The 12,616-nt window shown below is 44.6% G+C and overlaps 1 protein-coding gene across 2 annotated transcripts in view; it reads right to left on the reverse strand.

Annotated features, from left to right (window-relative positions):
* Positions 1–1,837: 1,837 nt before the first annotated feature.
* INKA2 (inka box actin regulator 2) overlaps positions 1,838–12,616 on the reverse strand; it is a 37,789-nt gene continuing 27,010 nt past the window's right edge. Inside the window, exons 1-2 of one of the 2 annotated variants that reach the window (XM_056844456.1) lie at positions 4,816–4,882; positions 1,838–2,948 (exon numbers count right to left, since the gene is read on the reverse strand). In XM_056844456.1, coding sequence (XP_056700434.1) covers positions 1,908–2,942 — 1,035 coding nt within the window. In that variant the 5' untranslated portion in view covers positions 2,943–2,948; positions 4,816–4,882 and the 3' untranslated portion in view covers positions 1,838–1,907. Of the gene's footprint in view, positions 2,949–4,815; positions 4,883–12,616 lie in introns of those variants that run through there. The other variant, XM_056844455.1, reaches the window with a different exon arrangement.

The following is a 12,616-nucleotide window of genomic DNA, read 5'->3' on the forward strand; positions in this document are numbered from 1 at the left end:
CAGGCCTGCACCTTGGGTAATGGAGCTCTTCTGGCAGTAGAGCTCTGATTCTTAGCGCATCCCTGTGTCCCTCCGCTTCTTGCTGTATTTAAGTGAAGGGGAGATTAGTAGCACAAGCATGCATTCATTACTTTGCAAGTGCAAATCTTCCTCCTCCGCTGGAATGAGCAGAGGGCCAAACAATCCTAGAGATCCACATGTCCGCACATGCAGATATTCTGGATCACAGTACTGATGCAAAACAAGTTGCGGGAAGTGAAATGTGGTTACTAGTGTTAGTATTTTCTCCTAATGTGCACCTCCTGTTCTCAAAGCTAATTTGTGGGACCACTTATATGTAACTGATACATGTGAGGGCTCTGCTATGTCTGCAGAATGTCAAGATTACAGCACCACATCCCCTGGCAAACCTCTTAAAAGTGGTCTGAACAGAATGCAGGCATTCGTGAGGAGCAATTCACATGTGCAATATCATATGTCTGCCACTGTATATGTCTCAGACTTTCCTATCACCTATTGCCACACCCAATGGAAATACTTCAGTGAAGGCAATTCACAGTCATCTGTGATGATCAACCCTGTGATTATCAAGTGGTGCCGGGCAAAGTTCAGACCAAAATTAAAAGGGGTAATGGACATCTAATAGGCATGGCAGAACAATCAAGACTAAAATAGTTCAGGAGGAATTCTTTCTTCCGAAGGCAAGGGACTGGCTAACATCTCTCCACTGTGGAGATTTTTCATTTATATCTGAATACTCAGGCTTCTCATCTGTCCAAGAGTCCAGCTCAAGATCACTGTGCTAACAACTGGGGTCTAAATATTTTCAGAGAAGTAAGTAAGATGAGACTTTGGAGTATAGATGGATCACAGACCTGGCCCAATCAAATTGTAACTATGGTCCTTATTTGTTTTGTTATATATTTTTGGGCTTCTGCTTTGCCTGTGGCCTTAAAATTCAATTAGAATTATTCAACAGGTTTCTCATAATATACAAGTAATTCCACCAAACCTCATTTGGAGACAGGAACATCACTTTATTAGTACATTCTTGGAGAGCTGATTGCTGGAGAGCTAATTATCACAAGACTAAATCTATACACAAGAAATGCGAAATGGAATAACAAAACTAGGGAAGGGCCTATTGCAACTTGGGACTTCAGTGAGGAATCTTTTAAGGCTTTGAGGGCAATATGAAGGGGTGAAAAATTTCTGGTAACTTGACAGCAATAGGATGGCTAGTTACTACACAGCACTCCTCAGACACACCCAAGGACAGTATGGAGCACGACAGGTGAGCCAGAGATAATACTTTAGAAAAGAGCAAACAGTACTCAGTGCAATGACTGGCCCCAGCCAGTTTCTCTCAGCCATTGTTTGTCCTGCAGTTACAGAAATTCAAGCCTCATTCTCAATTGAACCATCGAGTGCTTATTCATTTCCCCGGTGCATAATCCAGGATTTAGTGCACACAATGAAAAGCAGAATTTAACACAACAAAAATTAAAAACACACACACACACAAACACACAATGATTACCAAACATTCAGTTGCTACTTGAATTAGAAATGAATTGAATACGTGTGGGTGGCAAACTAGAACCCTCTAGGAGATGGTAAGACAGAGGAACTGACTAAGTAAGACACTCCTCTGGCCCTCAAATGGGGAAAGATCATCACAAGTATCAGCTCTGGAGAGATTCTGCACACAAGCGCACTTTCTTTTTCAAACAGGCATAGTTCTCCTTAAAGCTGTATTTGTCAATGTGATTTGTGCCAACTATCTGTTTCTAGGGGCATCTTTGCTTTTCCCTCATCCCAATCCATGCACGGCAGATACTGCTCATACCTTTCCCAGTCTGTTTTTGGGATAGACCAGTTTGGCAAAGGAGATGACATGCTGGAATTCAGACCCATACAGCTGTGTTAAAATCAAACCCTGACTGACTGTGGTCTATTGCGTTGTGGGTCTTGGTACAATGTTTGGTCTTGGCCTTGCTAGTTTCCTTCTTTTGGCACCTTTCGGCTTTGTCCTGAGTATTTGATATGTTCCCGTGACAAGGGAAGTAAAAAGTTCCCTTCTGTTTGTTTACTTTTTTGGGCCTCTTTAAGATTTCAGCCTTTTTGTCTTCTGCTGGCAGCCAGCAAGGCTTCTCCTTAAGCAATCTGTCTCGATCCGGCCGGACGCTCCTTAAGAACTTCTTGAATATGTTGGCTGTGAGGGAAAACTTTCTGTAGAACTCCTGGGATTTGCTGCCTGGCAAAGTCTCATTCTTCTCCCCTTTCTTGTCTATCTCGGGCAAATCCAACCAGTTCCCAACTAAATCAGCAAAGATGTTGTCGCCCAAGACCAGAGGCTGCCGGTTCCTGCTTTGAGACATTAGTGAAGAAGTCCAGTCGTCGGTCTCATCAGAGAACTGGCATTCTTGGCATCCAAATTTACTTTCAGAAAGGCTGCTTGTGTCATGAGAAAACCAGCTTCCGGACATGTGCTCACTGGATGATTCAAGTGTCCTTGGTGAGTGGTACTCTGCTGTGCTCACCGTTGATGACGGTCCGCTGGCACGATAGCAGTCGCCACAGCTAATGCTGCTAAGGGATGAAGTCATGTGCCCATGGGTACTGTGTGGCAAAGTAACGTGGTAAAGTGGGCTGGTGGGCTGTGGCATCTGGGCAGAGCATAGAAAAGCTGAAGAGCTGCAGCTCTCCGAAGAGCTCGTCCCCAGCAGTTTCTCACTCTGCCTGCTGGCTTCGCGTCTTAACCTTGGCACTTCTTTACTGCCCTGACAGTACTGATGCTGGCCAATTCCTGGAACCTGGTTCGGGTTGCTTGAAATCTCCAGCTGCTCCAGGGCCGTCTGGACCTGGAGGAGTTTCAGCTCTTGCAGAGCGCCCATCATGGAGTTCATCTGTTCATGCAGTCCGTCCCCAACCTCCTTCATGGATACCTGTTGGGAGAAGAAGACCAGATTAGTGCTGAAGAAGAAACAGAGGAATAAAGGACAAGTTTCACTGACAACGAAGAGAGGAGAACTCTGTTAACGTTTGTACTCTGTACCATTTGTGAGTTGTAAGTGGAGCTAAGTATCATACATTAGAGTGGATTTCCTTCCTTTTTTCCTTCTTTTCGGGGAGGCACATGCAGCTGTCGAACTGTCACATGCATGTTTCTGGTAACAGATACCATTTTTATTTCTAAAACCTGCTTATAAAAAACCATAAGATTTGGAAAATATATCAGGATTCCTTCACCCTGGTTTTGTCTCTTAAGAGTTGATCGCATTAGAAACATAAAACTTCATCGATCGGTCACATTTATAATTCCAAAGAATCATCCAGCAAGGACTATTGCAGATGATGTTTCACAGAGGTACACCCAAGTCTTTGCAGAATCAAAGCATCAAACTTTGAAAATACAGAAAATCAATGCGATCATGCTGGAACGTTAGACTAGTTCTCACAAACAGAAGACAAAGGGGCAAGCCCGTGCCTGAACTGTACCAGTTCAAATTGTACCTGGGAGTTCACATGGTTAAATCTTCCACCATATAAAACACCCCCTACATTAGCGCATCAGGAAAAGGGACAGCCTGCTATTTCTCCAGGACCTGTTAGGTCTTTTATGTGCAGGGAATGTTTTGACACTGAGAAGTATTCAGTCATGTAAGTCTCTCCGGCTGCCGTGGTGCACCATCCAGGCACAACTTCATCTGCAGTTTCATTGCATCAAGCCTTACTACTGTAATTCAGGCTAAGAAACGATAGACAAATACAATCATATTGTCAATGAACATAGTTCTTATTTCTGTAAAAGTAGCTGCAACTTCAGGAACTTCTACACATGACCACTGTTAGCTTCTTTCTTTCTTTCTTTCTTTCTTTCTTTCTTTCTTTCTTTCTTTCTTTCTTTCTTTCTTTCTTTCTTTCTTTCTTTCTTTCTTTCTTCCTTCCTTCCTTCCTTCCTTCCTTCCTTCCTTCCTTCCTTCCTTCCTTCCTTCCTTCCTTCCTTCCTTCCCCTCCACAGTCTCCTGCCACTGTACATGCTCACATGGAAGAACTAGGTCTCATTCCTAATGCATCATCATGAAACCAATGGGCCATACTTCCTAACAGCTGCCACTACTCACTCTTTTCTCCCTCTGTTCGAGGGTTGTAGGAAAAGACAGAACTCTTTGATGTGCTGATATATGCAGCTGGGTTCACAAAGGCACAGAAAAGCCTGTATCGCTGTGTCTGTTATCACCGTACAATGTCCAAAAGCTCTTTGCAATCTTTCAGGGAGGTTTCTTATGCTGCAGCTGTCCCTTTAACACCTGTGTGCACGGCTGGCAACATCAGCAGGCATTATTTGCCATTATTTCGGTACATTAGCTCAGCTGCCTGCCATTTGCTGTTTCCTTGGGAGCAAAGAATGCAAAATCTCACCAGACGAGATCGAAAAGGCTACCGTTCTGCAGGAACCTTGCTGTAAAGAACAGTTAAGTGCACCCACAAACATGAAACAACTTCTTCAATAACTCAGGCTCAAAATCAGACACAGGGAAAACAGTTGACATAGAAGCTGAGAAACCATCTGTCAGCCAGACTGCAAACTAATAGCTGTCAGTTTTAAACAGTTTTAAACCTAACTTCTGATTGCACGTACAAGTCTCCCTTCTTGACTAGTTTTTAATTTAAAAAACCCAGTAAGGCTATGTCTACTTCGGCATAAATAACAGCCATATTCCTGTAATGAAACAGCTCTTATGTTACCATGCACAGAGCCTCCTGGGGCCCCATCTGTTCTCCAAGCCTCAGCAAACACGATCACCTTACCTCTTTCCAGATTTGCTGTTACGCCTCTCTCGTCCTAACCTTTCCTGCTGTATTAACGGAAGCCCCCTTTTTATCGGGAGCTTTGCAGAGCTGGCTTTGGAAACAGCTTGGGCCCTTATTGTACGCTTCCCATCAAATCTCCTGGCGGGCCAAGTGGTGTAATCAAGTGACGATGAGTGACAAAGGGGTCTTGCAGTAATGACTGGGGCTGATTGGAAAGTTGGCATATGCTGGACGGCTGCGCTGTTCACTTCATTGATTCAATTAACTCCCCCACATTGGGGGAAGGAGGGGGGTATCATCATAATGCGTTCCTCATGAGACAAAGGCCTATTAGGAATTATTAATATTTCAAAGGTGCTCATTGCCAGCTTTCATCTCAAGGGAGCAAATGATCACAAATGCAATTTCTAATTCTCCAGTGGTCAGCATTTTGCGCCCTCCCTACTGTGGCATGGGTTGAATTCCCAATCTGGGAAAATGCCCATCCCTATATTTCCCCCCCAAAGGGACCATATCTGCATGGCAGAACATATGCTTTGCATGTATACGGCTCCCAGATTTTACCCTTGGCGCGTTCTTAGGCTGCCGGGCCGGGAGACGCGTCTGTTTTGAGGCTATGGTGCTACCAGACGATTCTGAGCTACATGAGAAAACCAGTGGGACGAAGTAGCTAGGTGTTGGTGGGTCTATAGAGACCTAAGTTCAAATCCCTACTCAGGCCTGAAGCTCACAGGGGCTCTTGAGCCAGTCACTGTATTTCAAACAAGCTTAACCTCACAGGGTCACTGTGAGGAGAAAGGAGGGATCACATCCATTGTTCTGCGCTTCTTTGCAGAAAGGTAAGATACAAATGTAAATACAAATATAATAGCTTTGGGAAGAGGCTGTGCCTCAGTGGTAGAAAATCTCTAGTTCAATCCCTGGTATCTCCAATAAAAGGACGTTTACTTTGTTTCCACTCCCACAGCCAACTGGCAACACGGCATCATGATATCATAACCACTATATCACATTATCCTTGCCCAGTGCCTAGCCACTTCCCACCTATAAACAATATTTGTTACTACTACTACTACTACTGCTACTACATGAGAGGGAGAGCAGGAAGGTTTGCACCACTGTTTAGCTCTCATGGCCCTTTCTTGCATACCCAGGGTAGTGCCGATTGCTACTCTGGGGTCAGGAAGCAATGTTCCTCCAGGCCAGATTGGCCAGGGATCCTGGAGGGTTTTTTTATGGCCATCTTCTGGGCATGGAGTAGGGGTCACTGGGGGCGTGGGGGGCAGTTGTGAATTTCCTGCATTGTGCAGGGGCTTGGACCAGATGACCTTGGGGTCCCATCTAACTCTATGATTCTATGATACTACTACTTATAATAACTCGCCCACACCAAGGCAAATTTAAGCACAAATAAAATTTAACAAGAATTGTGTTAAATTCAAAAAGGCCAAAGATTTAACCCCCACCCCAGCTTTTATATAGTGCTTTGGTGAATACTTGCAATTGTGATTTGTCAAAAGTAGGCAGATAAATCACCATTACCCTTAATCAAATTGTCTACATTTTGCATTTATGGTGATATAATTTCGTACTGAGCCTGCAGTGCAGCATAAAACCTCAAAGAGAGAATCAGCACGATGCCGCCAGTGGTGCTCTAGCAAAAGTTATGCAAGGATGTTGCATAACTCACCCTGCAGGATGTCTGAAGGCTCTTGCTCTTGTGAGTACCATTAATAGGGACACCAAATTGAGAAATCCACTAAAACTTTTCAAGAGAAATAAAAATAACAGCTAATTAACAGTTTCTTAATGATTAATTGTTATATACTTTTAGCTACCAGACTTTATGAATAACTGGACTCAGCTGACAAAATGACACCTCTACAGGGACCCTCTATGTGACTGAAAATTGTAAACATTCAAAAACTTTACAACTTTTGTTTGTTATAACATTTGCACAACAGATGTGAGCATTTATCATTTTCTTTCAGTTGTAAAAATTATGTGCTTTAAAATTCTCCTTCCCCTGAGATGGGAAATTTCTACAAAAGAGTTCTTTGTTGTCTTGATATTAATAACTCTGAAGACCAGTTTGGACATAATTTTGTAGCTGATGTAGAGGTGAGAATCACTCTGAATAGGTGAGGGGGGAAAAACATCCACATTACTAATACAGAGATCTCACATCCAGGATCTCAAATTAACCCTGGCATACATCGATCTGATTGCAGGTATGACTTGCTCTAAATATTACACTTCTAACAAACTCCAGAGGGACAACCTTGTTAGTCAGCTGCAGACAAAGCAACGAAGTTCTGCATCATCTTAAAGATCAACACACTGGGCACCACGGCCCACTTTGTCAGATGCATGAATTATTACACAGAAACCTACAGAGGCACAAATTGTGTGTGTCTGTGTGTGGGTGCACAAGTGCGTGTGTAGAGACTATTACAAAAGGAGGCCCAAAAGCCAAGCATTCTGAGCACAGATGTTTTACATTATTTTAAAGGGCAAAGATGAAAACAAGATCCACTCAGAGGAGTAAACAGTCCAGTACAAGTGGGTGTTGACCACTTTCATTTTTCAAAAGAAAAAAAAGAAGAGGAAAAAAAACCCTCTCGAAACTGAGTAATTAAAAAAAACAGAAGGAAAGAAAGAGAAAAAAGGGAAAAAGCCCCAAATATAGAGAGTGGAAATAAAAATATAACAATAGTAGTGGCGGATCTATACCTAAACTTCTACAAAAAAGTTTTCAAATATCAAAAAAATATGTCCATATATGCCATATATTCAAATATTGATAAAGTTGAAAGGACCTTGATCCACTGATTTACGTGAGGTGGGCACATATCTCTCCAATGTTGTAATGCAAGTCTTTTAGCTGTAGTAAGGGCACAGACAGTCCATTTTCATTGAGTATTGGTTAGCTTCCAGACGGGAACACAGCTTAAAAGTACATAAGTATCCTCAAAATTCAATTACATTCTAATAAAAAATATAATAAAAAAATAACTTTCTTCACGAAAACCAAATAACTGGACATGTCCAAACTGCTGATAAGAACATAAGAAAAGCCCTGCTGGATCAGACCAGTGGTCCATCTAGTCCGGCATCCTGCCTCACAGTGGCCAACCAGTTACTCTGGAGGGCCAAAAACAGAGAATACAGGCAGAGGCCTTCCCCTGAAGTTGCTCCTGACACTGGTATTCTGATGTTAACGGTCTGTGAAAGAGGAGTTTTCCTTTAGTCACCATGGCTAGTAGCTGCTGCTGGACCTGTTCTCCATGAATCTTATACGATTGGCAGGTACCTGCCAGGTAAAAACCTAGATCTTCGATAATTTATCTGTATTCCTGGTCTGATCTGTGCCAGAATATCTGTTATATACAGTAACAAGGATCACAGGTTTATAGAAAGATAGGAAAGATAGGAGGATCTTTACTTTTTTGCACTGGGAACTTTATACATCCCCCAATAGCTCCTGTCCAAAGTTACCTTCTAGTCAACAGTAGCATGAATATGACCTCTGAACTGTTTTTTTTTACTTGGCTTTGCAAACACATAGCCACTTAACTAGAATATAGAAAGTCTTGGTTAAAATCTGTGTTGCAATTCACATTTGTTAGAGCAATGATATCAGACTGCCTGCAGGAGACATAAGAACTCAGGAGATGCTTTCCTGCACCAAACCGAATGCCTACCTAGTCTATCTCCGATATCCATGACATAGTCAGCACTGGACAGCCATATCCCCCCACCCCCTACCTGGCACTGTTTGCACCCAGTATAAGGTAGTTAAAGATATACTACCTTGAAATATTGCAAAGTTTGAGTTATAATTAAATTTTTCAAGTTAGGTCATTGTTGTAGATAGCTAACTTTCTGACAGTCCATAGCTCTGGATACCTGAGCAGTCTGTTCCTAGAGAGGAGAGAAGGGAACTCCTGACACCTCCTGATACTTAAGGCCACAAATAATACTACATAAAATGTTATCTGCAAAGCTTGCTTCAACCACTGATTCACCCTCTGGATGTACAAGCAAGTTATAGGTTGGTTCAGATGAAATGTGGCTTTTATGGACATATGGCATGTGACACATATAAGCTGTGGATGCTTTATGACATACTCAGACAGAACACAAGTTATATCTAAAACAATAAACCATGTTTTCGTACAGTTTGATAAAAAAGGGGAAAGGAATGTGAAAAAAATAGAGCTGAAGGGCTACAATGAAGAAGCAAAGCAGTAGTAAAGATTATCTTTTGATACTCTGGTACAACCTTGAGCCTTCGGGATGGGCAAACCTATACAAATCTAAAACATTCCTCAAAAAAACCCTGCTCGGTTTGAGAACACAGACTAAGGATGAATGCATGTAACAGAGGAAAACAGGGCTGTGCTTTGCCCTGGTTCCTTCTGGACCGGGCCCTTATATCACCCATACACCCCCTAAATATCATACAGAATTAAATCAAAAGGCTCAGCTCAATCGGCCCCCCAGGGGACCAAGATCCTCATCATCTTTTCCCTATTTTAATGGCCCTAGATTTAAAATGCTTTAACATGTCTCCCCTCCCCCTCTCTTTTGCTAAACATTTTAAGATGTTGGAAACGAATATAAAAGAGAACGCATCTATTATACACATTGAACTTGGTAACAGCCTGAGTTTATGATGCAGCCCAGGAATTCAATCTCAGCCAGTCCCCACAAGTCAGATTTGTTTTGGTTTCTCGCCCGTCGCCACGTCTGTGCTGTCTGGGAGCAGGCTAATATTTTGGTGCAGATTGAGGGAGAGAGTGAAACGATAACCCGGCCCAGCTGAACGAGAGACCAGGAGAGGCTTCTCGTAATTGGAAGGAAGACAGATGTCCAGCTGTTGGGTGAAAGAGGTGTTGCGAGAGGAAGTTATTGCTAAGTGAAACCCTGGGAACAGGAAAAGGGGGCTTGCCCTGGCAGAGAGGGGGAGGAAACAGAGCCCTCGATGAACAATATTGGGATTATTGGAAGAGGATGCAATAATCAGCACAAAAGTATTTTAGGCCAAGTGACATCATTACAATTGGGTGTTTTTTGGGGGGGGGGGGAGGGATAAAGCAATTAAACCAGGTGTTTGTATTCGAGCAAGCCATCCATTGAAAAAATTGTTCTGGGCATTCAGTTTTTCAGAGAAAATAATTAAAAACCAATGGACCTTCCTCTGGGTACTTCTGGGCAAGTTCATCTGGGGGGCACTAAACTGGATCAGAGCTGTGATGAAAAGGAAGGGTTTCTTAAAACGGGTTCTCTCTGCATAATTCCCCCCCCCTTCCTGGGTTTCTTCCACCAGAGGGTATCCATGTTCCCTTCCAAAGCGCAGCACCTCTGGGGGCTTAAGCACAACTGCTGGGTGGTCATGCCCCTTCCTAGTTTCCCTCAGCGCCACTGTGAGTATTCCTAAACCTGCTTTAGTATGAGCTTTTGTACATCTCCCTATTACAGTTGCCAACCTCCCGGTAGTGACTAAGATAAGGTTCTCTTGCCCCCGCAAGAACCACCTTTCAACTCCGGGTCTTTCCCTGCCTTGAGGCGATACGCCCGCCACGCTGCACGTTCTCCGTGCCTTGCACAGGGACTGGGGAAGCAATAGCTGTGTGGTTTCTTTTTGCATTCTCTTTTGAGAATCTCTGATAGCACATTTATGCTGTTGGCTTAATACTGTGAATTAACAGATATATTTTTTGTTACATTTGTTGCTATATTTGGGCACATTAATTTTTTGTTTCAAGTTTATATTTCATTGCATGTAATCAATAGCAATGAGGCTATGTTGTGTTATTACATGCAATACTGAGAACTGATCAGTCTCTACATCATTTCAATGATTGGTTGGTTTTTCTGTTGCTTATACTTATGTCTTTGCATATGTTTAATTTGGATATCATTAAATTGCTATCAATTGTACATTATACAAGCATATTCATTTTCAGTTTCCAATCTGAGCCCTCGTGCTGCACTTTATCTTAGTCTTTCCCTAATTCAGCACAGGTTTCTTATTTAACTTAACCTCGAGGTAGTAACAAAAATAAGGCAGCACACAGGCTCTATCTAAACACTTATATTAAACACACAATCAAATCCTATATATAACATACACAAAAGTGAAGGTGGAGTAATTCAAACAAACATACATACTGTGAGGGTCTCTGTCTTTGTGTCTCTGCTTTCCATCACCTGCGGTGTTATCAGTGAACTCGTAAAAGCAGTTCACACCTTCTGGTCTCAGGCGCCAGGCCTGATGGCCCATGTATCTTCCCCCCCGCTGTTCTTCCTGCCAGTACTCCCTCAGGCCGGTGCGGCCTTGGAAGTGTGATAGCCGCACCAGACTTCCTGGGATCCGTCTGATGTTTTGTATTATGCCAAGCTTGTAACTTCCCATAACAATAAGTGTGAACCCCAGTGCCCCAGTGCCCTGGAGTCAATATATTCTGTAAACCCGTATAGCCCCTCACTTGCAACTTTCTACCTGTGCCTGTCTCATCTCCTGAAGGCTTCAATAAATCTATTGTTTCTGTATCAACGTCTGAGCAACTGATTTGGAGAAGCAAACTCAGAGAGGGGGATCTCTCACATTAAGTTGCAAGTCCTTGCCTCTCGGACTGCAGCTGTACCGCTTTGGACAGAATGTCAGCCGACGAGGACACCACCCCTAACCCCGATGCCCCCAAGGAACCGGACGAGCCGGAGAAGCCGGACCCGAAGGAGGAGGGAGCCAAGCCAAAGAAACCGAAGGGTCGCGCCCCCGACCAAGATCGGGACGGACGTCCCCGGGGGCTTACTTATTGGCTGGACTCTCCCAAGGGCTGGTCGCTCTCGCGGACTGCGGCGAAGGATCGCCGGTTGGCCTTCCCCAGCACGGGACTCGAAGGGGACCCGGCCCGCAAAGAGGCCCTCATGGAGGAAGAACGAAAGCAGTGGCAGGAAGACCGCCGGGCTATGCAGGAGCAGATGGAGATCATGCAACGCGTAATGGGTGAGATGGCCACGACCCTAGATGCGCTGAAGTTGCAACCTCCAGCCGGTGCTCCCCCAGACGGGGCGCCGGTAGTTCCGCCCGCAACCCCTGCCCCCCCGGCCCGTCGGGACCTGAAAGTCACGTATGACGGGTCGGGAGACCAGTTGACCTTTTTTATGGTCCAAGTAGACATTTTTATGCGGGAACAAGGCCGAACCTTCGTTTCTGAGGAGTCCCGGGTGCAGTACGTGGCTTCCTTACTGCAAGGGGAGGCGGCTGCCTGGATGGTGTTGCAGTATGAACTCCGCTCGCCGGTGCTGCGAACCCTGGACGAGTTCATGGTAGCACTCCGAAACCGTTTTGAGGACCCGACTCTGGGTGAGCGGGCTAAAGCCTCCCTGATGCAACTGCGCCAAGGGACTAAGTCGGTGGCGCAGTATGCAAGTGAGTTCCAGTCACTGGCTAGCCGAATTCTGGACTGGAGTGAAGCTACCTTGGTACAATGTTTCAGGGAGGGTCTCAACCCAGACCTCCAACATTGGGCCTTCATGCAAGGGAACCCCCCGGATGTGGAAGGTTGGGTTCGCCATGCTGCTGACATCGAGAATCGCAAACAACTCCTGAACTTGTCCAAGCAACGGCTTGGGCGAGACCCCAGACCCCGAGGTGACCGTGGCCGGGAACTCCGGCAAGGGGGTGGCGGGGGTCTCTCGGCCGCGGAACGCCGCAAGCGGTTCGAGGCCGGCGTCTGCCTGATCTGCGGGGGAAAGGGTCACTTTGCATCGCAATGCCCCTCTCGCT

The sequence above is a fragment of the Euleptes europaea genome, chromosome 2 (assembly GCF_029931775.1).
Source record: "Euleptes europaea isolate rEulEur1 chromosome 2, rEulEur1.hap1, whole genome shotgun sequence".
In the NCBI taxonomy this organism is placed as follows: domain Eukaryota; kingdom Metazoa; phylum Chordata; class Lepidosauria; order Squamata; family Sphaerodactylidae; genus Euleptes; species Euleptes europaea.